The sequence below is a fragment of the Engystomops pustulosus genome, chromosome 5 (genome assembly GCF_040894005.1).
Source record: "Engystomops pustulosus chromosome 5, aEngPut4.maternal, whole genome shotgun sequence".
Taxonomy (NCBI): Eukaryota; Metazoa; Chordata; class Amphibia; order Anura; family Leptodactylidae; genus Engystomops; species Engystomops pustulosus.
The window spans coordinates 75,209,700-75,236,601 of NC_092415.1; the positions used below are offsets into that span (position 1 = coordinate 75,209,700).

Below are 26,902 nucleotides of genomic sequence, written 5' to 3' on the forward strand. Positions count from 1 at the left end.
TTTTCCGAATCCGTCGGGTTTTCGTTCGGCCATGCCCCACGATTTCCGTCGCGTGCATGCCAGTGCCGATGCACCAAAATCCGCTCGCGTGCGCCAAAATCCTGGGGCAATTCAGGGGAAATCAACGCAAATCGGAAATATTCGGGTAACACGTCGGGAAAACGCGAATCGGGCCCTTAGTAAATGACCCCCATTGTCTCACCCTACCCCCTACCTCAGCAATTGTGCAGTGAGCACTTCCTTCTGAAGGGTGAGACAGGGTAACGGTCTGTAAAGCCAAGTCACAGAGGGCCTAGTGTGCATGGATCTATGAGTAAGTGATGTGGCCATGGTTATTCATGGTAGATTTCCTTTTACTGGAAATGGCAAACGACGAAAAGAATAAAAGGGGGTAAATAGTTATATTTTATTCTTTAATAATTGTTGTATTTGGGTTTGCACTTTGTAGGGTTAAAGAAGGGTTATAAATATTATTATGTGTACAGTGTTGTTCTGTGTTTTTTTTGGTGCCTGGAGTAGATTTTCACCTAAATGTGTAATTTTTTGTAAAGGGGCAATCTGAAGCTAAAAATGGAGTAGGCTGGTGCACTCCAAAAGAAAGTCAGCGTATTTGTAAATACTACAATTGTGTCAGAGCTCAGCTGTAATTTTATAAACGGTGGTGGGAAACACTTCTGATAAATACCCCCAGACATGGCCGGCGCTATGGGGAGGCAAAGTGGGCAATTGCCCAGGGCCCCCTGAAAAGGGAAAATCTTTTCTGTCAAATGAATCTTGAATGTTGTTTCTAGGTACCATGGATCCAGAGATATTTAGGTTTAAAGTGAGAATATCAGGTGCAATTTTTATATATAAAAATCACTCCTGACGGCAGTTTAACAGTTATTATCTCAGTTTTCCTGATGCTTAGAAACATAAATTTAGATTGATATAAAAGAGGAGACTCTCTTCTTTCATAGGAAAAAATAATTGAGGTTCTATGTGTCACAGAGCCAGAGATACAGCCCTCTGAATTGTGCCCCCCTCCAGATTCTTATGCATCATGCTACAGGGAGAATTTGCTGCACACAGGAGCTGCTGCACCTCACAGATAATGGAAATATTCACCTTATATGTTACTACATTCTGAGAACGGATAATATCAACTAATGTTCATGTTTTAACCCCTTCTCTATGCAGAACTATCTAAAAACACACTTTCTCTCTTATTGCCTTTTTTGCAAAAATCGATCCTCTTTGGCTAATGTCGCTACATACCCAGAACATGTCCATAAAGTTATATGTAACACCAAAAACACACACATGTTCTGGAATAAAGTTTTTTTTTTCCCACCATCCTCCATTATTTACATGTTATGAGGTTCTCACTCTCAATCTTATGAACCGCAGAGGGTTCTGTTATTGTGCGGCTACTACAATGGCGCACATCTAAAAGTGACTTTTACAATGATGGATCTGTGTGACGCTCAGTGCAATTTTCTGCCAAACGTCCCCTTTGCTGCATATTTTTGTGAATATACACATGTGGGGTCTGGGGGCACTTTTGTTGAGCTTTGCACCGTTTTCGGGATTTGCACGGCTTTGACAGGTATTTAACAGGTGCCTGCACTGGGATTGTGTTGCAGGCAATCGGTTTTTGCCGCAGCTGCACTGGGATGATGGGGGGGTGCCGTTGGACGATCCGACAGATTCGGACTGAGCATGGCATTTAACTTTCAAATTGTGTCACAAGACAATGCACTTACATGCCCCAGGAAGAAGAAGGTGAACTCTGTCGGACCTGAGCGGGAAAGCAACACATGCAGGATATCCAGCACTAAATCTTAGTGAATCGTGGCAGAGTTCATTATTGTCGAACAATGCACTTTCCGTAAAACTCCTCGGACCAGGTGAGTAAATGTGCCCCTATATGTGTGAATATATGCTGTACACCTGTATATGGCTGTGTATATGTCAAGTGTATGTGCTCTATATGTGTGCATATCTATTTAAGAGTGTATAAATGTGTGTACATGTGTGAAGTACTGTATGTTTATGTATATCAGTATATGAATGTGTGCGTATATATGAGTATAATAAGTATATTTTTATATGGGAGAGAGGGCCCCATTCAGAAGTCTGCTATGGGGCCCTGGCTCCCGTAGTTACTCCACTGGGTGAATTTCAGGAAATACAGATCAATAGGTATGCAAGTCAACTTCCCCAGGTGCTCACATCAGCCATGCTTTCCCTGTGTGTGAATAGATCCAAAAAAACAAATAGAGTGTTTGTGCCCACGTTTAGTGCTATTGGTGTTATTTTATGGATTATCAGTAAACTGAAAGATTTTGTTAGCAGTGACAGTTCCTACATTTATTAAAGGAGTCATGCAGACAGCTAGATTACAGCAAGCCCCAAGTTTCACCATCCATAGACTTCTATCGGGGTTTTTATAGGGCATGGTGAAGACTTCCCATTGAATTAGGATAAAAATCTCATTAAACTGTACATGCAACTGAGCATGTTCTTGTGCTCTAGCATTATTTGCTCAACAGAATAAAATACAGTACCTACAAACTTTTGCAGCACAGAAACAACCCTTTGCACCACCCCTTACTCTACCCCCACACAGTATAATTTTCCCCTTAGTGTCCCTCATCTCTTGCTCACATTTTGCACCTGCTCCCCCTCAGCTCCATGTCACATTGTTTCTCTGCCATATTCCCCCTCACATTATGGCCCTCTCATATCCCCCCCCCCCCTCCCCGATGTTGTGCTCCCCCTCATATTGTGGCTCCGCTGATATCGTACCCCCCTTTTTTATCAGTATTGTATGGATATGGAAAAAGTAGGGATCTTAAGTAGACATATATAAATGAGACCAAATTTATAGGAACAGCTTCTGTATTCCTCTTCTACAAATGTATCCCTTATTCAGTTCCAGATTTTAGTGCCCATAGTGCCAGTCTTATAGCAAGGAACAGTGTACTTTCCTTACACCTAGAATGACAATCACATCCAAGACATTGAAGGTAAGTAGCTTATAAGCAGCAGGTTACTTCCAGGAGAAAGTATTATTGATATATATTAGTAACAGTAATGGCTTTGGGACAGCTAATAGTTTGGGTTTCACTCCTTAAAGGGGTTTTCCCATGAAACAAAATTCTCAAATATCAACCCCCTAGTGATGTTTAGACAATACAGATCATTTAACCATTTTCTTTACAATGTTACAGTTTTATTGCCGTTTTAGCTCCTATCCCTTAGTGATGGTCAGTGTAAGATTCCAGGTTGTGGGCGGGGACTCTCTAAGCAAACACATTATGATCTATCTAGTTCTGTGAGCTGACAATGTGGTTAGATTATCAGGGTACAAGGTTTAAATACACTTTCATTTAGTTTCTCAACATAGAAACTCTTTCTATCTGACAAATAGAAAGAGAGATGAAACAGATCCGAGATGATGAGATCCATGAGATGACTATTACACACTGTCAGCACTGCTACATATGTGCTCTCACACTATGAGATCTTCTGTGCCTGCCTCCCTTTTCCCCTGAATAATTTATCTGTCCGTAGCAAGCAGCTTCTCTCTCCTAACGATGTGGAAGTGAGTGAGTGTGAGCTCCGTCCTTGACTGCAGGGGACGGGGCTGAAGTGCAGGGAGCAGAGAGAGAGAAACTCCACGGCTGTCACACAGAAATCCAAGATGGCTTCCCCGACCCTAAGTCAGAAGTTACAGGGTCGTGTCTAGGGGCAACTGAAATTGTATATCCCAGGACTGATAGAGACAAGTTGCACTTATATCTGAAATGCTGTATTTTTGTTAATAACATTGAATTAGAGAATGTATTATTTTGTTATCCTGAGTACATATAAAAAACTTGTCTTCCTGGGAATACCCTTTTAAGGTATCATTTTGAACGGTTATTCCCATTTCAGCAAATAGATGTTATTATTTGTATAATGATAAGTTAGACGATTTTTAAATATACTTTCTGAATCATTGATACAGAAAGTAGATTGGAAAAATGTATAATTTTTCAACATGCAAACAATAACATTTATTTGCAGAAATGAGAATACCCCTTTAAGCCAGCTTTCTAAATCTAAAATACAGTTTATAGTAAATATAGCATATCGTAAGATAAATATGGGGAGTTTTTTAATCAGTTTCAAGCAAGGGTGGATCAACAATATTGGATCAAATGCAGTTAAATTTTGCATTTATACAGTGGATATTTTTTTTAACTGTAAATTTTTATTGAAAGATTTTTTTTTTTGTAATAACATAGATTAAAACACAGTATAAAACAGCGGGTAATGCATGCATTGCTTGATAAGTCATACATTTTTCTGCATTTACAGTGTACAAAGCAGTGAATAAGAGGTATATGCACATTCAAGTAAAAGAGCTTTCGGGTGGAAGACATGCTTATAGTGCGATACAATGTAAATCTGCCTTTACCCCTTAAACTAAATAAAGCTGTAGCCTTATACCAATAATGCCAATAAGCCTCCAATATTCCCTTAATTGCAATAATGCTACAACACCCGCATCAAAGGATGAGTAACCGGGATAGCACACTAGACAAGACACACCACACACACTAGGTAAGGTAGGATCTGTGATGGGGAGGGGGGGTGGGGGGTGGGAGAGCCGCATTATTAGTGATTCAAAGGTGATGTATCATTCACACCCGGGGAGGACCCACCGCATTTACAAATCATTGAGTACACAAAAGGAGTTCCAAGGTTCCCATACCTTCTGGTAGGCGTCAATTGTATTATTGAGGGAGGCCGTTAGTTTTTCTAGGGAGCACATCTCTTTCAATCGAGCGAATAGTTCGGATTCTGCCGGGGGCGTACTCCTCTTCCATGCCCTTGCTATCAAGCATTTGGAAGCTGTGCAGAGACTTAAGAAGAAACTAGAAAGATGTTTTCTCAGATTGCGTGGGGGGACATTGAGAAGATACTGCATAGGGTCTAACGGGACGACATCACCAAACAGCTCCCCAGTGAGAGCTTCTATTCGTCGCCAGAATGGGATTATAATTGGGCATGTCCAGAAGATATGGAACAATGTGCCTACCTCAGTCTGACACCTCCAACAGGCATCCGGAACCATTGGATTCAGCCTATGTAGCAGCGCTGGGGTATGGTACCAGTGCATTAGTACCTTGTACTGAGATTCTTTGTAAGTGGTACAAATGGACGACTTGGCTGTTCTGCTCCATATAATTTGCCAAGTCTCTATCGAGATCTTTTTGTTGAGATACCCCTCCCATTTTGTCATATATTTATGTGTTAGCGGGGCATCACCTGGTGGGGTGCATAATATTTGATATATTCTAGAGATCGTCCCTTTTACTGATGTACCTAATTTGCATAGTTGTTCAAATTCAGTAGGCTTAGAAACCTTAGTAGATCCAAATAAACTAGTTATATAGTGCTTCACCTGGAGGTAGTGGTACCACTCATCCTTATGGAGGGACCGCTCACTTAATAGATAAGTAAAAGGCCTTAGTTCCAGTGTAAGTGGGTCCACCATATCTGCCAGATGAAATACTCCTGCCCTGGTCCATCTCTGGACCATATTTGTCGTCAAGCTGTCAGGGATGTCTGGATTATAGAGGACTGACATCAATGGCGGGCTACTGGAGGATAAGTTAAAGCGCTTTTTACATACCTGCCAAACCGCTAGTGTAAATGCTATGGGACCTAATAAAGACTGTGTAGGGAGAGACGAATTTGAACCCCACAAGTATGAGTTCGGGTGTACCGCTGCCATCCACAGCTTCTCAATCTCGACCCATTTAGTATAGGCCGCTAAGGTCACCCAGTACGGTAGGTATCGCAATTGAGCAGCCCAATAGTAGTGGGCTATGTCCGGTACTGCTAGTCCTCCCCGGGCTTTGGGGGCGAGCATGACTGATTTTGGCATTCTATGCCTCCTGTTGTCCCATATAAAGTTAAAAACTGCTCCTTGTAGGGCCTTGAGCTCCGCCTGTGGAATTTTCAAATAATATAGTAGCTTTGGTAGCCAAGACATTTTTATTGCTGCCACTCGACCAAGCAGGGAAATATGGCGTCCCCTCCATCTAGTTAGCATTGCCTTCAATTCCTTAAAGAGGGGTGGGTAGTTAGCATTATATAGAGAGGAGTATGATGCTGTTATTTGTACCCCAAGATACTTGACAGAGTCCGTCTTCCATTGATGATTAAAGTTCTGCTGTAGTAACAATAATTCCGTAGTCGGAATATTCAATGGGAGGGCTTCCGTCTTAGAGGTGTTTACCTTATACCCAGCATAGCGCCCATATTCCTGCAGCACAGTATGCAGATTTGGGAGAGAGGTATGGGGAGACCTTAATGTGAGCAATATGTCGTCTGCAAAAAGTGACACTTTAAATTCTTTGTCCCTTACTAATACTCCCTTAATATCTGGATGCAGTCGGATTTTGGCCGCTAAGGGCTCAATACACAGGGCAAATATAAGGGGAGAGAGGGGGCAGCCCTGTCTGGTTCCGTTCCGGATAGGGAGAGGGCCTGACATAGCGTGAGGGAAACGCACTACTGCCGTAGGGAAATTGTAGAGTCCTTGTATAGCCGCCAGGAACCTTCCTGTTATACCATATGCCTCCAAGGTTGCGAACATAAAAGACCAATCAAGGCGATCAAAGGCCTTCTCCGCATCCAGGCTAAGGAGCAATGCTGATTTTGATTCCAGGTTGACTACATCTACAAGGTCAATTGCCCTTCTAGTGTTGTCCGACCCCTGCCTCCAGGGTATAAAACCCACTTGGTCTTTATTAATCAAGGAGGGGAGCAGGTTATTGAGCCTATTAGCCAGGATGCGGGTGAAGATCTTCAAATCTGAATTTAAGAGGGCAATGGGTCTGTAATTGCAGCAGGCTGTTATGTCCTTACCAGGTTTGGGTATAAGGGATATAAAGGATGACAACATATCCCTATGTAGGCATGTCCCTTCCATAAAGGAGTTAAATAGGGGAAGCATATGTGGAGCTAAGTGGTCGATGAAGACTTTATAATATAGGTAAGTAAACCCGTCCGGGCCCGGGGATTTTCCCGAAGGTAGCATTTTCACTACCTCATCTAATTCCTCCCTAGAGATAGGGGCATTAAGGCCGGCCACCGCGGATTCCGTCAGCTTCGGCAAGTGGCAAGTGGACAGGTATTCTTGTAGCAATTGCTGCCTTACTTTAATATCCTGTGGGAGACCACTTGGTAGTGAATATAACTTAGTGTAGTATTTTTGAAATGCTTGAGCTATATCTCTAGGGTGATATCTAAGGTCCCCTTTTTCATCTTTGATCGCCTGCGGAGTGCCATTCGTGTGCCGCTCTCTAAGCATACGAGCTAGCATTGTATGAGCCTTATTGCCTTTCTCATAGTAACGCTGTTTGGAAAATATCAGGAGCTTTTCTACCTTCTGGTGCGCATGCTCCCTCAAACGTTCCCTAGCTGCTATCAGGGCTCGCAAAGTAGTAGTGTTAGGCCGGGATACCATCTTCTCCTCCAGCTCCCTCACTGCTGCCAGTATCTTCAAATAATAGGCCGATGCTGTCTTTTTCAGTCTAGCAGACATAGCCATGCACTCGCCCCTCACCACCACCTTGTGCGCCTCCCAGAGTGCCATTTTAGAAGGGAGAGTTAAACTCTCTTTTGCATAGAATGTGTTGAGTGCGGCTCGCATTTGTTCACGGAGCGCCGGGTCTTTGAGCAGAGATTCATTTAGTCTCCATCTGCATAGTTTTGTTGGCAAATTTGTGCGGGAGAGGGTGACTGTGACAGGTGCATGATCTGACCATGATATGGTGCCAATGTCTGCCGAGCTCAAAAGACGCAAAGCTAATATGTTTCCAAAGAAGTAGTCAATGCGAGTATGACAGCAGTGCGGGTGAGAATAGAAGGAGAACAAACGGTCTCCAGGATGGTCGACCCTCCACAGGTCATATAGTGAGTGCATTCTAATTAACTTGCGGAATTCCCTTGCTAACCTCTCCTGAGCCCCTGACGCAGGAATACTAGACAAGGATAACCTATCTACTGTAGGGGAAAAAACCATATTGAAGTCCCCTCCCAATATCAGGGCCGCCGGGGGCATTGACTGTAACTTCCGGAGTATGCGCTTCAGGAATGGGATCTGGGTTGTGTTTGGGGCATATATGTTACTTAGTATAAGAGGCTGACCCCTCAGTGTACCCTCTAATATAACGTATCTGCCATTAGGGTCTATGTGGGTGGTAGAGATAGTTATTGGGCAGTTACCTGATAATAGGATCGCCACCCCTGCTCTTTTCCTATCCTGGAAGGCTGAGTATACATGTGGGAAGTGGTGTCGGGCAAAATTGAAGGTCCCTGCTTGGTCAAAGTGGGTCTCTTGTATAAAAGCAACCTCAGCTTTCAACAGACGGAGCTCTCTTAGTAAAAGTCGGCGTTTAACATTAGTGTTAAGGCCCTTGACGTTTAACGTGACACAGTTAACCATTACATAGGACAAGGATAAACATTAGCAATCCAGTCATGCTCACCCCTCCTGCGCGTGTTCGAGGCCGACACCACCTTGTATATGGCCCGCTGTCCAATATACAGACCATTGTACTGGAGAAGCTGCGGCTCCTGGGGGAAGGAAAGAACAAAGAGGAAATGGGGGCCACGTAAGACATTACACATATCTCAACATTGAATAAAAAACATAGAAAAAACACTAAAACAAAAAGAAATTGAATTAGTAAAGCCAGGCCTAGAGCACCCGGCAAGGGGTAGGATGGCGTTGGGCTTCTACTCCCCCCGCCTACCAACTGGATCCCAAATGGGTCTCCGATAGTGACAATACCCCTAGGTATTAGGAAGGTGAACCGTAGGCCAACAAGAGACAACATACCCGTAACTCCCCACCCCCTCTCCCCCCCACACCCACCTCGTCCCCTAATCAGGGACATACCCTTCTAATGTTAAACATAAATTCTAGACCACCTCGTAAGCCTTAGTACGAAGCTATTATACCCCTATAGGGGAAAAGAAAAAATAGAGTTGATGAAAGCGCATATGCGTCAAACCCTCTAAGCCCTCCACTGTGTGCTATAGAGTCAATCGATCGAAGTGACAGTTGGGGACCTTCCAGGCGTCGATCTAGCAGATGGGGGGCGTCGTTTCTTTGCCCGGACTGGTTGCCACGCGGGTGGAGGGGAAGGTGGTGGGAGACCTATTTCCCAGTCGGGCAGTTGCGGGACTGGAATGTCCAGTTCTTTACAGAAATGCTGTAGCTCCCCGTGAGTGCGTAGGGTGGCTGAGTGGCCATCCCGCCTTGCTGTGAGGGCGAAAGGATATCCCCATCTGTAGGGTATCTGGTGTTCCTTCAGCACTGCCAGGAGGGGGCGCAGGTGCCTCCTTTTTTGAAGTGTAAGCCATGATAGGTCCTGGAATAATTGCACTTGTGAACCCGCGTACTTGAAGTCTCTTGTCGTTCTTGCTTTTGCCATAATTGCCTCTTTGGTGAGAAAATCGTGCACACAGCATATAATATCCCGCGGTTGCGGAGTCAAGCCCTTTGGGCGCAATGCTCTGTGGGCCCGGTCTAGCTTTATCTTATGAGTAGCAGGTCTGCCTAGTATTGAGTTGAAGAGTTTCTCAAGTGTCTCAGGAATATCTGCATCTGTAATAGATTCTGGCATTCCCCGGATTCGTATATTGTTTCTCCTTCCGCGGTTATCTATGTCCTCAATGTGGCGTTGCATTGCTCTGAGGGCTTCTGATTGGTCAGAGACCGTGGATTGGAGCTGGGCGACATATCCTCTGGTAGTGTCATGATCCCCTTCAAGGGTTTCTACTCTGGAGGCAATATGCTGCAGGTCCTGCCGGACCGATGCGATTTCAGAGCGGCAAGCTCCCTTAACCTCAGAGATGAGTTGTTGAAAATCTTGCCTTGTTGGAAGGCTGCGCATAATTGTGAAATTTCTAGTGGGAATCCATGAAAGTCTGCACAGGCAGGTCTGGAGGGGGAGGGTGGGGTGTCCCCAGTCATCACGGATGGTTGGGCAAACTGAGATAGGGAGGGGGTTGCCCCTAGGCTGTCTTCTGAGCCATCATCTTCCCATGAGTGCGGCTCCACTATTTCTGGTGGGGTCCCCTGCCCTTCCCCGTCTGTCATACCTCTGGCCGTGCGTGGGGTCATATTCCCCGGGGGGGCACATAAAGGGGGCACCTGAAGTCCCGTTTGAGGGGCAGAGAGTGCCTCTACCCTCTGTCTCTGGGGTAGTGCTGCTGCTGGAGGTGGTAGTGCAGGCCAGTCTGAGCTCTGTTGCTCATTAGCAGAGGGAAGCTGGGGCTGTAAAATGGCGGGCCGCGGGTCTGGTGTAATGGCGGGCAGTGGAGGAGAGCATGGGCAATGGTCTCGTTGTTGCCCCTCCTGCCGTGTCTCTGCGGGCTCCCGCTGTACCTGCTGTGTTGTCTTCGGCCGGCTCTGACCCTCAGGTGTTGAGCTCCGTCTCGCAGGGGGAGAGGAGTAGGAGCGGGCAGCAGCTCCGGTTCCTGGAGCCGTCACCTCCGCTCTGCTGCTGCGCTGTATGTGAGGGGAGCCGGCTTGCTGCGTCTCAGGCCAAGATGGCGCCTGTCCGCGAGCGGACCGCATGTTCCTCATCAGGAACGGCTCTATGGAGCCTCCGGGAGGGCTCACCGGAGCTGGCACGGAGCTGCTGGGGGTCTTCTTCTGCCGACTTCTCCCCATCAGAGGCAAGTTAGCGGCGGTCTGCGGCTGTAAGGTGGGTGCAGGGACGGAGCCACGAGCTCACACGTCCTCTCTCATCGGCAGTCAGGCCACGCCCCCTACAGTGGATATTTTTAAAATTTATAGCTTTGCAAATATTTATGCTTCCACATTGGAATAGCTCCAAAAAAATTCAATCTGTACTACCTCTGGGAGATATTAGTTACTTCAAACAAAATCCAACTTACTGAAGGATATTAAATCTTCATCCACAGTTGTTGTCTGTAGTACTAAATGCCAAGTTGATTTCATCTAGAAGAAATGCTGATAACGTTTTAGAAGGTATAAATTTTATTACTGTTATTTCCCAAAAGTGGGCGGAGTTGTTAAAGGAAATCTACCACTTGCCTAAGTTAGTTTTTAGGTAAGTACATATACAACAGTATGATCCTGAAGCAGGATATGATCTTCATTAGTGTTCAAAATCATAAAATCCATAGAAAATCACTTTGTAACATTTTTTAAATGAGGCTTGGGCGCTCCTTGGGTGAATGTCACCCAAACCACTAGGGACTACCTTGGCTTATAATTATTCATGTGGCTTGTTGGCGCTTGGTCCTTCCTCCACCCACCGGGGAATAAGCAACGTCAAGAGCTGTTGAAGATAAGATCCTGTTTCAGGATCATACTACTGGCATGTAAGTGTGCTTACATAAAAACTAAGTGGGGCAAGCGGTAGATTTCCTTTAAACTAGTAAGCATATAAGTGGTATTTCAGTGCTTGGAGACACACACTACAGATTATGGTCAGCAGAGTTTAGGCTGGCTATCTCTACATACTGCCATGAGAAGTTCAATGTATTACACAATTGCATATTCAAATATTCAACTAATAACAAAAATAGTTTCATTCATTTTTAGACAAAAACAATGGGAAAGAAATTAAAATAAATAAGTAACCTTATTGGGTGTTGCCATGTTTGTCACAACCTACCCTAGAAGTGTATATTATTATTCAATTAATTTTCTGACTTGGGGAAGCAATCTTCAAAGTGCACCTAACATTTCAGCAAACTTTACATGTATCAGGAGTATGTGTGTAAACACTATTCCTGAACATCATATGACTTGTATCCCGCAGAAGGTCTTCCTTCCAGTATGCATGTCCTTTGACCTAATATCAGTAGTTGATCTGGTGGTCTGCTATGTCTGATACTGATGAGGATGACCTTTCCTTGCTTTGTAGGTGCTTCGCAAAGCTCAAATCTGTTTATATTGACCAGTAATCAGGGGCGTAAGTACAGTGGTAGCAACCACAGCAGCTGTTATGGGGCTCACAGTGTCTATATGTGTATATACTGTAGGTGTGTATGGTGTATATATACTGTATTTGTGTTTATATGCCATACATCTATTATGTATACATGTGTGTATATGTGATGTGTATTATGTATATTAGTTCTCCTAGTTACACCCCTGCCAGTAATCAGTAATTCCCTACTTTTTGAACGACCATACAAAATATTGGGCAATTGTTCAATAATTAGAAGTACAGTAATTGTTTATGCCGTGTACATTTACAGAAGGCATTGTTTTCATTGGCCTCAATGACTATGATTTTGATTGAAATGTCCATGAGATCTTCAGGGATGATTGTATGTGGTCATGTTTTCCATGAAAAGGGCTTTTATGTTGGGATAAGGCACACAGATATCTTACCAGCCTAATTTCAATATCTATAATGCTGATATGTAAATCTGTCCTGTCATTGCATTGTATTGTGACTTGCTTGGAATCTGGCACCTTCTGTGGAGGGGGTCCCAGCACAAAAAAGAAACAGTGCTGAGTGCTGTATTCATTAAAAGTTGTTCTCATGGTTCTGCTACAGATGTCTTCCAGCTGCTGTTAGCGATCCATCTCACCACCATAAGTTTAGGTTTGTGCTGTAAGGAAGGGAGGTTGTGAAATTCTGGCTATAGCTTTCAATGCATTGCATTATCATGGGAATCCATTAATGATGTATCTTCTATGTGAGTTTTACATATGAATAGGAAGTGATACCTGTGTCATGTTCGCAGTGCATGGTATAGCAGGCCATGGTGAAAGGTCGAGTTCCTACAAGGTCAGATGCAGGGATTTTGGTGCAAAGTGAGTTGCACTCCAGCAAGACCATTCAATCTACCTTCTTATAGGGGTATAATTGTCTCATCTGAAATGTGTCCTGTATTTCATTATTCATCATTTTACGCTATTCTGCCATCCACTTTCTGGTTACTGTCTCATCAAGTGTACCTGATACATCCAGCGGCCGGCTGCACATGGCATACAATTCTTACCAGAGACTACCTGCCAGAGAATTGCAAATGTGCCATTGTGGGGCAGGAACACCCAGTCATGGCCCATTCCATCTCTGGGCACACCCCCTTTGACAACCATCCAATGCCCATTTGGCATGGAGGTGACATAAATGGGGAAATAATACCAATTCCAAGCGGTTTCCTAGGAAACTGGTATTCAAACCCTGATAAATGTCTCCCAATGTTTTTAAACAGAAACTTGTAGATGAAAAAAATTTATCTTAGAATTTGGGAAATAATCAAAATGTGTGCTAAAACTCCTTATCCCTCATGCCACTCGATGGGCAAAAATGGGTCACAAACCAGCCAAGTGCATAAGAAAGGGGGGAGAGTGCTCTCCATGGGGAACTGAGTGGCCACTATGCAAAAACAGGCAGAAATAGGACTACTCCACAGTGCGACTGCTAGGCCCAGTCATGGTGCGGTGAGACATCTCTATGGCGGCCGTAGGTTAGCTGACGCTTTTGTCGCTAGCTGACAACCGTTGTATACATATGTACACGTGGTTGAGGCTTACTGTATGGAAGGGTGGTGGCTAGAAGGATAATCCCAGCAAATTTAGGACTACACCATGTCCCCTTTAGATCAGTTTAATAAATAGCAATAGGTAACAGTTTAAGAACAGATGACATGGAAACATTCATTCTCTCTTCGACAAAACGTAGTGCATTCCCCTCACCCTACTTTATTTCTTTGCTAAAAATATCCCCTTCAATTATTCAAAGTTGAGTTTCTAACTAGTTAAAATGGTCACATGCTGTTACTGCAGTATAGCATATGAGAATACACATGTGAATAACTGGGTCCTGTCAAAAGGGTATAGCACAGAAGTGAAAACAAACAACTGGGGTATTAATAGAAATGAAATATTTTCCCTGCTAGTCTTATGCTGAATAGTGAATGTATAACATAAACAAGCCAGGCATGTGTCAGGGGGAAGCTACGAGGCCCACAGCTATTTCACAATGGGTTATCCCAGTTATTTTACTTATCTTCTCCCTAATGAATCCCCTAATGACATGTACATGTTACGCAAAGCCCAATTCAATGCCATATAGATCTTGTTTTAAATATGGGTAGAAGAAAGTAGGAAAATATTCCTGCCCCATTGTTTGACAGTCACATCTGACAATGCTAGTCATTGCTGCCAAAACCACATGCTTAGGGGAGGATCGTGTTTTAGTAGAACTTGCTACTTGTTGTCAGTTAACAACGCCTCTATCCAAGCTACCTTTCCAAAAACAGCATGGCCTGCGGCTATAGATTATTATGATAAGACAGATACAAATGCTTTAACTTTAAACAAATCCAACACACCTGAAGTAACAAAAAAAAACAGATGAACTCTTGCAAGAATGTGTTGCCGTACATTTTCCATTACTTCATGACTTTTCCTATGTACTACTCCTGTTCTGCTGTTCTGACTGCTTACATGCCATTCAATGCTCACCCTCAAGATTATGTTGTAGAACAGGGGATCTCTTTTATCTTAAGAACATTAATGAATTATAGGATTATAAAAATTGTTTCTGTCAGACACTGAACTTGTCATGTTTTCTAATTTTATCAATAGGTGTCATTACATTTGGTTACTTGGGGAGGAAGGGGGGACATACAATATTATATTACTCATCAGTTAGCAACCTTAGGTGGATCCAATGAACAAAGACTACTGAGCATCAGTTGGAGAAAGCTTTTGTATGGTTATTTATAGAGACTTTAAAGGGGTTACTTAAGGATAGGCATTGGTGGCATACAGCTGAGATAACAGTGTGAAAGTAATGGTGATATTGACACTTTTGACCATGGAAGTACCAAGGGATGTGTGTCCTGCCAACAGAACAAGGTTTCTTGGAAGGCCTCCTGGTCTGCCCAGTTTTTGCCCTTTAAAAGTCATTTTAACAATTTTACACTTAAAGGACATCTACCACCATCAAATCTACGTCACGGCTGTCTGAAACGCTAGTGGGAGGAGTAAATATTGATTAAAGGGGTGTGAATAATAGATGAGCGGCCGGAGCTAGCAGGTTGTCAGGTGATGCCGCCAGGAGCGTCTCTAGCTAATTTACATATTTTTATGAAGTCTATTTTCTCCACAAAAAGAAGATTGAAAAGGTAATAAAAGAGGTGCCCAAGACCCTCTAAGTTAACGAGCATGCTAATGGTGACAGTTTAACACCAGTAAATCTGGTGGTAGATATCCTTTAATAAAAGTTGCATTGATGGCCAATAAACAGGACATATTTATCAATGCAGCAGTGCCAGGTTTAGTAAAGAATGGTACGCTATTTTGCCATGTTTACTAACCATCAATCCTCTTCTTCCAACACTTGCAAAGCATAAACGGATAGTGACCTGTGAAGTTGTATGTCATGGAATTTAATTAGCGCATCAGTTTACCATTTTCTGTTTAGAAGTACCAGTTATGTGCTCAATAGCTGTACGATATCTGTGTAGTTAATTGCAGAACTACGCAAAAAATGTATACAGACATAAATTTAAAACCAGAAATTTAAACCAGTTTACATATATCAAAAGACACCTATGCATGGTTTTCCCATGAAGTTACATAAATAAGGGACACATTTACTAAGATCTGTACGGCAGTTTTCTGTTGGACTTCGCACGTTCTTTCTAGTGCAAACTGCTTGCACAGGTATTCAACCCCTTAACAACGTGTGAACTATTAATACATCACACCTTGTCTGGCAATGTTTGGGGAGGGCCCACGGAGAGCTAAAGCTTCTCCATACCCCAAGTGTGTTTGCTGCTATATGCAGCAAACAACCTCCTGCTATGGAGAGGTAACACCTGCGGAGGTAACTGATCGCAGATGTTTCCATTGCAATCATGCTACCATAGTGGTGAAGATCGCTGCTCCTCGTGACATCATAATGGAGCGGCAATCTGGTCACATGACAGCCTAGGGTTATACAAAGACCTGAGGCTGTCTGAATTTAAATATATTATTACAATGTGTGATTTCCAATACTGTAGTATGTCAGTATATAGTAAGATCCATCAGACAACCTATAGTTAAACTGCCCTAGAGAATCTGAAAAATAGTAAGAAAAATAATAAAAATAGTTAAAAAAAAATAAATAAAAAACCTAAAAATTCAAATCCCCCCCATTCCCTGGAATTGTCATAAATATAAATAAAAAGAAAAAAATTATAAACATGTTAGTTATCAATGCCTCACAAAATGCCTGATCTATCTAAATATAATAACAATCATTCTCTGTGTTAACCCCTTGACATTAAAGAGGACCTGTCACTCAATTTATCGGCACTAGGAGCTGCTTACTAAAGTAAGCAGCTCCTAGTGCTTGATCAAACGCCGCAGTGTTAGAGTGATAGCATTACTGGAAACCTCCAGTAACGCTATCAAACACTGCGGCGGGGTACAATGTAATTGTCGGACAGCTCGCAAAGCTGTCCGACGTATTCATGAGGGGGCGGGGTTGGGGCGTGGCCAGGGGCGGTGACTGCCGCCTAGTGCGCGGCAGTCACTGCCGGCCTATGGAGCGAGCGGGGCGGTCCGGGGAAGAGGCAGCACCTCGGACCTCCCCCTCATGAATACAAGCTGTCCGATGATTACACTGTATCTGCCGCAGTGTTTGATAGGGTTACCGGAGGTTTCCGGTAACGCTATCACTCTAACACTGCGGCGTTTGATCAAGCATTAGGGGCTGCTTACTTTAGTAAGCAGCTCCTAGTGCCGAAAATTTAGGTGACAGGTGCTCTTTAAATAGCGCCCTAAATATAAAAAAATATTATGAAAAGTGATCAAAAGACCGTACAGTCCTCTAAAATGGTAGCATTGAAAATGTAATCTTCTTTGCAAAAAATGACATCACACACAGCTCCGTACACCGAAGTATGAAAAAGTTATTAGCACCAAAAGATGGCAAAATGAGGAATTCTTTTTTTGTACAGGTTTTCATTTTTGTAAACGTATGAAAACATTATAAAACCTATACAAATTTGGTATCCCCGTGATCAAACTGACCCAAAAAATAAAATAGACATGTCACTTGGGGCGCACAGTGAAAGACGTAAAATCCAAAATCACAGGAAACTGGTGCAAATGCATTTTTGCACCAATTTTACTGCAATTTTTTTCCCGCTTCGCACTACATGGCATGGAATATTAAATACCATCACTATGAAGTGCAATTTGTTACGCAGAAAACAAGCCCTCACACAGCTCCTTACATGGTAAAACAAAAAAAATTTAGATTTTTGAAGGTCGAGAGTAAAAATGAAAACCCAAAAATGAAAAAGGGCCTGGTCGTTAAGGGGTTAAGAAGGGCCTGTGTCACATATGTGTTGCACACGACCCTTTCTGCACTGAACGGGGTGCTCCGGTGGTCAGTCAGACTGCGCACCAGATTTAACATGCAAAGTCTGACAGAATTGTGTTGCTTGCCTTATGGCAGTGGTGGCGAACCTATGGCACGGGTGCCCTTTCTTTGGGCACTCGGGCCATCGCCCCAGCACAACAGACAGGACAGGAAGAATCTTCCTGCAGTTTCAAGCAACTGAAAAGATGCTGCTTTCAGACATATTTTGATACTTACTTTGCTACTTGGGACTGTAGGAAGAGGACGAATGAATAGACAGGGCCAAATTATCTTTGGAGGACCTCCTGCTGGCCCCTACAGGCCTACAGAGGGACACTGGGAAAAAGCTAAAATGATGCAAATTTTCCAATTTTCTACTGTGTTGCTGTCCTCAGGAAGCCAATATGATTGTTGAAGAACAGGGAGCAGTAAGTTACTGCTTTAACTTTTGGTTGGCACCTCGTGATAAATAAGGAGGGTGTCTTTTTGGGCACTCGGCCGCTAAAAGGTTCGCCATCACTGCCCTATGGTATAAAGGTGCACCAAAAAAAAAAGTGGTACACACTTATTATACAAGGGATTAGTCTGGCATTAAAATCATCTTTCTTACCTTTCTGCAATCTACTGTGGGAGTAACTGAAGTCAACCACAAGTTAGTTGTATGTGGACAAGGCCTGACAAATATCATTTACAAATATCAGTTACCAGATCATTGTGGTTGGCACTATGAGCTAAAAATAGCACATCAGTAAGATGCTTACACACAGTTTCTATTTGTGGACTCAGAGGAAAACAATATGTTAGAATCAAGTCTCACTTCCTTTCAATGCTGTGTGCACAGGACAAACTACCTGGGCTGTGTAAAAGTACAGACAACACTGCAGCCTTGCAGGCCCCAAATGTTATGTGTGTGTTATATCAAACCCTAAAAGTGTGTAGAGAAGAGTTTTTGTGTATTACTTTATTACATATGTTTGGTGTTATAGCTGGGTAACATGTGGTTATTGGGAAATACATTGACAATTTGGGCCTATTACACTGCTGGGTTCTGTATATTCAAAGCACACCTCTAATTTGCAACTACATTATTATTACAAGTTATGAGAGTTTCATAACTATACAGGCAGTCCTCTACTTAAGAACACCCTACTTACAGACGACCCCTAATTGGTAATCTACTGTACTTTAGCCCCAGGCTACAATAAACAGCTATAACAGTTATCACATGTGTCTGCAATTAAGCTTTATTATTAATCCTGATTCTTATAACAATTCAACATTTTTAAAATCCAATTGTCACAGAGATCTCAAAAATTTTTAATTTTTAATTATAAAATATACAGTTCCAACTTACATATAAATTAATCTTAAGAACAAACCTACAGAACCTGTAAAGCTCTTGTATATAACCCGGGAACTGCCTTTATTGCCTCTTCCTAAAATATTCAGTTTATGAAGTACTGGTAGTGAACTTATTGCGCTGTGATATGACAGTGGAAGGTTTCCCAAAAATCAGGTTGCTACTAATAATAAACTTTGCAACATAATTTATTATTTATTTATTAAGTAAAGAATCTTCTTTGTGCTTTTTTCTGCTTTTTCTTCTGCAATGAGCATTATATCTGAAAGGATTCTTAGGTCAGTTCACCTCAGACAGATAAGGAGGCTGAAAATTGACTCTTTCCATAGCTAGAGAATATTTCTCTTAACGATTCAGCTCTCTCAGAAGATTAGGGTAAGCACAAGTAACAAGTCATGAGATAGGGCCTCTTTTTCTAGCTATACAATATTGCTGTTTTACCTACAAAATCCCACAGATGAAAGTAAAGGCCACACATTTTTTTGTGGTTAAAAAAATAAGCAAAAAGTAATGTAAATGTTTAACAAGCAGTAACTATTGTAGCTTCCATCCACTTTACAGCACTGCTGCCTGGGGACCCCAGAGTGTGGTGCCCTTATACCTCCACTTCCCAGTTATAGCTTTACAGTACACATACAAAGAACTGCAATGTACAAGCCCAATTTTTACATGTACAGCAGTGGAAACCAGTAGTGTAAATGACCATCTACAAACACACATTTTAAGGTCATTTTTTGTATTGAATGCTCTACATCTGTGCTCATTTCAGAATAAACTACTTCTTACTACATACCCAATAAAAGTATTTTTAGTTAGTGAGTACGTATATGAGTAATACAAAAAGTGCATATGTTTACATGTTGTTATTAATATCTACTTTCAAAGTGAAATACAACACCGTCAGTGAAATCAGGGTATGACCAAGCTTCACATAATACTGCTGTGATTTTCTGCTCTTGAACATCGAATTTCCATCTTCCAACTTGAAGAAATGAAAGACGTGGGAGGGCAGAAAAAAACACACTCAACAGAGTACATCTATGTGTGGTCTAACAGCTCGCCACATCCTGTTTTACTATCTCTTTGATAGTTTCAAACAAGCAGGCAACTTCATGCTACAATTCTGCATAATACGTGGTGAATGTCATGGGTTACCTGAAGTTCTCAGCTATTCAACTGTTTTTTGTTAATGGAAAATCTGCATATGAAGATGGAAAAATAATATTGCTGATTGTAATCTCTGGATCACTTAGCTGGAAATAACAAAGTAACATTTGATTAATAATAATAAGAATTCTTAAAATGGTTTTATGGAGGATTAATAAGGTTTTCTCTATCTACTTTCTTCCAGAAAGTCACCTCTACCCACAATATGGTATTCCAGCACAGCCCCAATGAATCCGCAGGACACAGCACATTTGGGCTGGGAAGTGGGTCAATGGATCTTTCTGTAACCCCACCCCACCCCACCCCACTCCAATGTCTGTTTCTGAAAAGCCAAATTATAAAATTTTATAATCTTAGATTGAAATATATAAACATGACTTGCTTCAACTAGTCATGTAGTCATGGTGCTAGATCATTCCCTGTGAGGTGTGATTGACATATCCCTTACCCTCTGCCATCTCTGTGTTTAAGCGGTGAGGGAAGAATGTCATATGTAATGTGAGTTAGATGGCTTGTACATAGAGTGACCGGGACCATATTGAAGGCCCACTGTACTGAAACATGCTCAGCGTTGATTAGGTAGAATGAGATATCACAAATGTCTGACACTGAAACAAAAGCCTTCACCAAGTTGTGATATAGTAAAATTTGATATACTGTAAAACTTGTACTTATCAGTTGTAGTCATTGAAAAGTTACAGTATCACTACTGGAAAACACAACTTCTTGGATACATCTACTGAGAAATTCCAACATTGAAGATGGCAGTCACTTGATTTGTCATTGTCCCCTTTATGTTTACAAAGATATTCATCTCTTCTGACATTGTCTAAAACATACCCATACATGAGCAGGCATTGGAGGACAGGACAAAATTTCGGTCTTGTCTGATGCAGATGTATTTGCCACAGACATATAGATAGCTTTTCCACTGCCACCCACTAGGGTATTCCCTCTGAGACAGCTTTCAGGTGTTCTGGTGGGTTTTGTTGGGGAAACCCATACTGAGAATCTTCAGTCTGTTACTTCTTCCTCTTTTTGATGTAAGCAGATGTTGTTTCTTTGTTCAGAGGTTTACTTTTGGGAGTTGAAAGGCAAAAAGGATATATGCGAGTACAGTATATATGTATAGAAAGAAGTTATGGAAAAATGTAAATCTAAAGGGGCTGTACTCCCTACCTGTCTGATCACATGCATCATAGCTCCAATCACCTCACTGTACCTCATGAAAAAGACATGCTATAATAGGGAATTCCATGTAGCAGCAAAGTACCTGTGTGACATCCACTCTTCTAAACCAGGGTCACTTGGGTAGAACCTTACAAATATGACACTTCAGGGGTTATTTATCACATGGTGTCTTTCGTGCTCCGGCATATGATAATGTTGCAGCCTCTTCTGGATAGGCCCTGGCGTAGAAATATTCTGCAGCATGCAAACTTTTACTGTTGAAAGTTTGCTTGTGTTTGGGAAACTCTGGCGGATCTCGGACAAGCACAGGGCCGGGTGAAGAAGGGAGGGGGAGTGTGACAACTTTCCATTGAAAGATGCCAAGTGCCCACTGCTCCATGACCAGATCAACCTGCTCAAATTGTGCGAGTAGGCCCTCATTATGTTCATGTGAATGTGGCCTTAGGGGTAAATTTCATTTGTACTTCAAGCCCCGAACCTATGGTTTATTATTAGTCAGCTGTAGCATAAAAAATACCCACTACAGTTCTAGGAATCTTGATGCAGAGAAATCGTCATGAGCCATAATAATAATATCTTGACAGATTGTAGAAGTTTCCTTTCTATCTTACCAGTCATGTGTATATACAAGGATATAGACTTGACTGTTCATATATCTTGACATTGGAACATCCTTATTGCACTTATCATTATTTGCTACTGTAGATCATTGTTCAAATAAAGAAAAACTATGGTTTCTATTTCTTATCACGACATACACTTATTTGTGTCCAAGGAGAAGCCTAGTCTGTTTGTATCCATGACATTTCTTGTATCTTTGTGGTAATCAGGTGCTTGTGGTGGTAGTGGTGGTATTGAGTGGGTGGACTGGGGAGGGATGGAAACAGGAGGGATTTTGTACAGCTTTGCTTTAGATGGCCTTTGCCAGGTTCAGTCATTTCCTGTCCGCCTGCCAAAAAACACAGGCTGATAAATTGACATGAAATGATGAGTGTGGGAACTGTATAGCCTGACAGTGTACAGGACCAGACGACAACGACACAAGAAGAACCAACTAACAAAGTGTTATCTGTCCATCTGAAGATCATGTTTTTGTAGAAAAATTGCTTCTTCTTTATTGTCATGATCCGCTTTATAGCACATAGCTGATGAAATAACAGTGGAAAATAGAGAGGAGATGAGACGTAACAGCTGAGAGCTGATGTCTATACTCGGAAGTCAAGCTGCTCCCAGCTGTGGTCAGATCCCAGGCCTTGCCGCTATATTCTTTGGAAATCTTTCGTTGTTTCCTAGTAGGGAAACTTATTGGGGATCATGTTCAAAAGTGTCAGTTTAACAGAATGCCATGAATGAGGTTACACATATTAACACACTAACATGGCTTACTGTGTATACATAAAATATATGTTTTTTTAGCTATTCCTTAAGATTTCTTTTTGTATTATTTCTTTCATAAAGGGTGACATTTCACCGTTTCGAGCCACTGCAAACAATAACACTAATCTTTTCATTAAGGAACAAATATATATAGTTGAATAGTTGGATAGTAGAAGCAAAAAATAATACCTAGTATCTCCACTACATCATAGATAGATGTCTACTTTGGGGTCTCTATACTATGTAGTTCTGGCTCTGCGTAGATTTTTTGGGGGCTGCTAAGTGACGGGTCACCCAGTAATCTAATTTTTAGAGCTTGGAAACCAGCTTTGAGTGCACAAGACTTATATCTTTATAACATTGATGCCATATCTCAGTGCTACAAGTGGTTTTCCATGTTCTGAAAACATCCTACAGGGCAACAGGGTCATTGTTTTTTAATGTCTTAAAACCCTTGATTCTACTGCCTCTTAACCATTGTACCTCTCTCCCATTCAAGACCCCTTTAGTCCAATGGTTTTAATGTAAATACTGTCTTCCAAAATGTTCTTTCACAGCAAGAGTATTATATTTCTTTTGGTTTATATATTGTTTCTTTGACTTCTTGCAATATGAAATATTGTCATGTAATGTGATAATTCTGATAATAATGCATAAAACTTTTTGTGTATGCTAAGGTTTGGGTTCAGATTCCATTCAGATCATATGTAGATTTATCAGTAACTAAACCTAGCTATCGACCTTATCCACAAGTATGTATAAGAGGACTGTAGATATTGGTGCAATTTTACTATGGACGTTGCACCAGTTTTCACAGGTATTTAAGAAATGTCCACGCCAAATATGTGTCATAAGTGACCTTTTGTGTTGTGGCTGCACTATTCCTTATGTGGCACAAATTTCGGCACTGAAAGGGGAGTTTTGGTGCACAGTCGGACTGTGCAACACAGTGTCTGGCAGAAATGTTGGTGCACCCCGTCTGAGAGGGGCAGAGGACGCCACATTCATGAAGAACGAGTGCTACAAATCGTAAATCTGGAGCCCTCTGCACACTACTCCGGAAAACTGCATATATTGAAGTTTGCACTGTTCTTGATAAATGTGCTCCATTGTGTTTAGTTATTTTAAATGTAATGCTTTTTTTCTTTATTTTACAGTAAATGAGATCATAAGGAATGACTTGTCCACCAACAATGTCCACACATAGCTCTGACAATCTTGGACTTAGCAAGCAGTGATTTCTGTCTATCTGCTCTAAAGTGAAGACTGGATTGGACTCACCATCGGGCCCTTTCTTCATATGATGGAGTTTCTATCTCTACTATTGCAGAGTGTGTTTAGTCTTCAGCAGAATTATCATCTCAAGAGAAAAACATTCTAAATGTGTATTGTATGGAATCTAACTGAAATACTTGACAAAACTGAGGGCCAGAAACCGCAACTGATTCTTGTGGCACCACTGGATGCCGGCAGTGCCTTAAATGTTTATATGGCATTAGGATGAATCAAAAAGCTTTCTGTTTGCTACCAAAAGAAGTATTTTCAGTGCAATTGTTCTGCTTGCTGATATGGGTGGAAACAAACTTCCAAGACGATGTAAAGAAGATCCAGCAAACTCGCCTTAATCTGCGCCTCAAACCCCACCAATATGACTCTTTCTCCTTTATTTAATCCATTTAAAGAGACCTGTTGGAATAAATGAATGTTTTGTTCTTAATTTGGAAGCAGAGCACACAACAGATAAAAGCACATAAAATCTGATAAACATACTTGCATGTTGAAACATGATTTAATCCCTAGATGATGCTTAATAGTATCAAACATCTGTTGCTGCCATTGACTGAACCAGCTCAATTCGAAGGCATATTGGGTTACATATAAATGGAGAAACGCACTTCTATCCTCACCTAGCAAATTATCAGAGGTGGCTATATTAAGCTAAGATGTTGCCTGAAATATAATAACACCATGCATTGTAATAGGTGTTCATGATCACAGCCAAGTGCAGTATAGTATATGCATCGTGTTGCAAGCACTTTAGATAAAATACAAGGGGGGAGGCGGTTATCACCACGTTGTCTGGTTCTTCTACTTTTTGGGACTTCTACTTCTTCTACTTTTTGGGACTTTTTATTCTTAGTAAAGACAAATTTATCTTAATTGAGACAAAAAAAGTGTCAAATGTTAGACGAGATGAGATGTGGTGATAAATCGCTCCCCAAAAGTTTCAGTACAGTAAAAGCAACAAAGTAATTGTAATTTGTACATAAGTGACTCTAAGATTGTAAATACTTGTTGGGGTTCACAAAAGCCTTATATTTAGAATTCTTATACAGTAGGGGTGGTTGACTCGAGACTCTGCAGCTGTTGTCAAACTACAATTCCCAGAATGCCAGGTGGCAGCGCATGCTTGGAGTTGTGATTCCAAAACAGCTGGACAGCTACAAATTGTCTCAGGCTGTAGGCCGGGAACGTTACCAAAAATGGCTGACAACGCAGTGCTATGTAAACTGTGTCCATATGTGTTAATATCATTTGGAGTATGGTAAAGACATGTAGTATGATCCTGTTTATTATCTATTGTACAAGTAGCAGCTAAATACTAGTGATACATTTTTACGACGTGTAACCAAACTCTAGCATGGTCTAATTGAGAATACAATGTAACTAATGTTGTGCCTTAGTAATCAATGCCCTCTTCTGGAAAAATGCCTGAATTACAAGCTGACTGAAGGTATCCGGCTTGAAGAAATATAATGCTGTGTATAATGTCTTACTTTTTGGAAGAAAAATTTAAAAGCCATATTTAATATTTGCACATTATTGTGATAAATTGTAATGGACAATATGGCTTTTCTGTACAAACCAGGCTTTTCATTATTGTAACTTTTATCTTTTCATGTGTAATCAAAAGATGTTTACTTATTCTATAGCACTATAAGGTTTGCATGATTTCTTTATAATAGATGACCAAGTAGACAGTTCAGTGCTCAGAGACTACGTATGCTGGCTATCCCTGAACGGTATCAATAAAGCAATATTATGGAGCCAGTATTGCTTTCTTTCATCTCTCTGCTTTACTGTACCCCACATCTAGTGCACCTCCAGATTATACAGCACAAAGTTTTTGGATTTTAGGATAGTAACTAGGGACTACATTTCACCAAGACTGTATTGATGGTACCAGTCTCGGTGAGTGGAATTAGAATGTCCACGTCTCTCTGGGTAGTATCCACCTCTATGACTTTACACAGCATATAAGCAGACAGTACCCACCAACTATGGAGACCTTAATCATCAGAGTGAGGCACTTCTTTGACCTTTGTAATACAATTCAACACAGCAAAGTACTGAAGATGGTTTGGTGGACAGTATCCTGAACAGCTCAAGAACAGCTCAAGTCTGGAAGACACTCTCCTAATTCTACTAATTTGTTCATGAGAGAGCAACTTTAAGGAAATCTGTCAGCAGTGTTATGGGGGGCTCTTTTTATCTAATAATTGCTTTTGGGGATGCTATGTATCTTATAATTAATTGTAATCAGACACTATACATAATATACATTATGGGGGCAAGTACTGTATATACAGGGGCGCTGTGTATGTTTTTACTTGTTGGGACAATATTTTTACATATATAGTACTGAAGTACTATATACGCTTCCAAGGCAAATAACTATTTGATTCGTTGTATAGTGAGAAAATGAGCCTCGGTAGGAAATAATACACTATGTGCATAGTAACAAAGGGAACACAGAAAAGACATGTATGGTATACAGAACTGAGAATCATACAAAGATTTGTCAGGTCTTGTACAAGCCCCGAAATAATTGCAATTCCTGGCCTTTCACTTATGATTATTTCCCCCTTTACTCCAACTCCACATCAAGTGGGGGTGGAGGAGTATGACGTAGACATGGCCAGTGATGGAGTGGGCCCACAACTGTACACTAGCTATAGTCGCATGTTCAAAGCCAGGCCTGGTATAGAATCGTACAATGGTGGAGTGATGATCACTTCTTACACTTTTGTACCTAGCAACAGCGTAATATAAATTCCCCCCTCAGTGTCTCTTGTCAAGACCCCTGTAATGTCCCCCACACAGCCAGTAATGTGCCAATAATCCCCAGTAATCTGCCCACAGCCCCAGTAATGTCCTCACAGCCCCAGTTATGTCCTTACAGCCCCCAGTTATGTCCTCACACAGTCAACAGTCTCCTGTCACCTCTATGTGCCTCCCCCTCACAGTAATTAAAAACTCATATACAGGTGGTCCCCTACTTAACAACACTCGACTTACATACGACCCCTAGTTACAAACGGACCTCTGGATATTGGTAATTTATTGTACTTTAGTCCTGGGCTACAATAAACAGCTGTAACAGTTATCACAGGAG

At 41.7% G+C, this 26,902-nt stretch overlaps 1 protein-coding gene across 6 annotated transcripts in view; it reads left to right on the forward strand.

Annotated features, from left to right (window-relative positions):
• The window catches only part of NFATC1 (nuclear factor of activated T cells 1), a 135,572-nt gene extending 110,021 nt beyond the window's left edge, over positions 1–25,551 (forward strand). For all 6 annotated transcript variants that reach the window (XM_072152383.1, XM_072152379.1, XM_072152382.1 and 3 more), the window contains one exon: positions 23,664–25,551. In XM_072152383.1, coding sequence (XP_072008484.1) covers positions 23,664–23,713 — 50 coding nt within the window. In that variant the 3' untranslated portion in view covers positions 23,714–25,551. The remainder of the gene's footprint in view (positions 1–23,663) is intronic.
• The last annotated feature ends 1,351 nt before the right edge of the window (positions 25,552–26,902 follow it).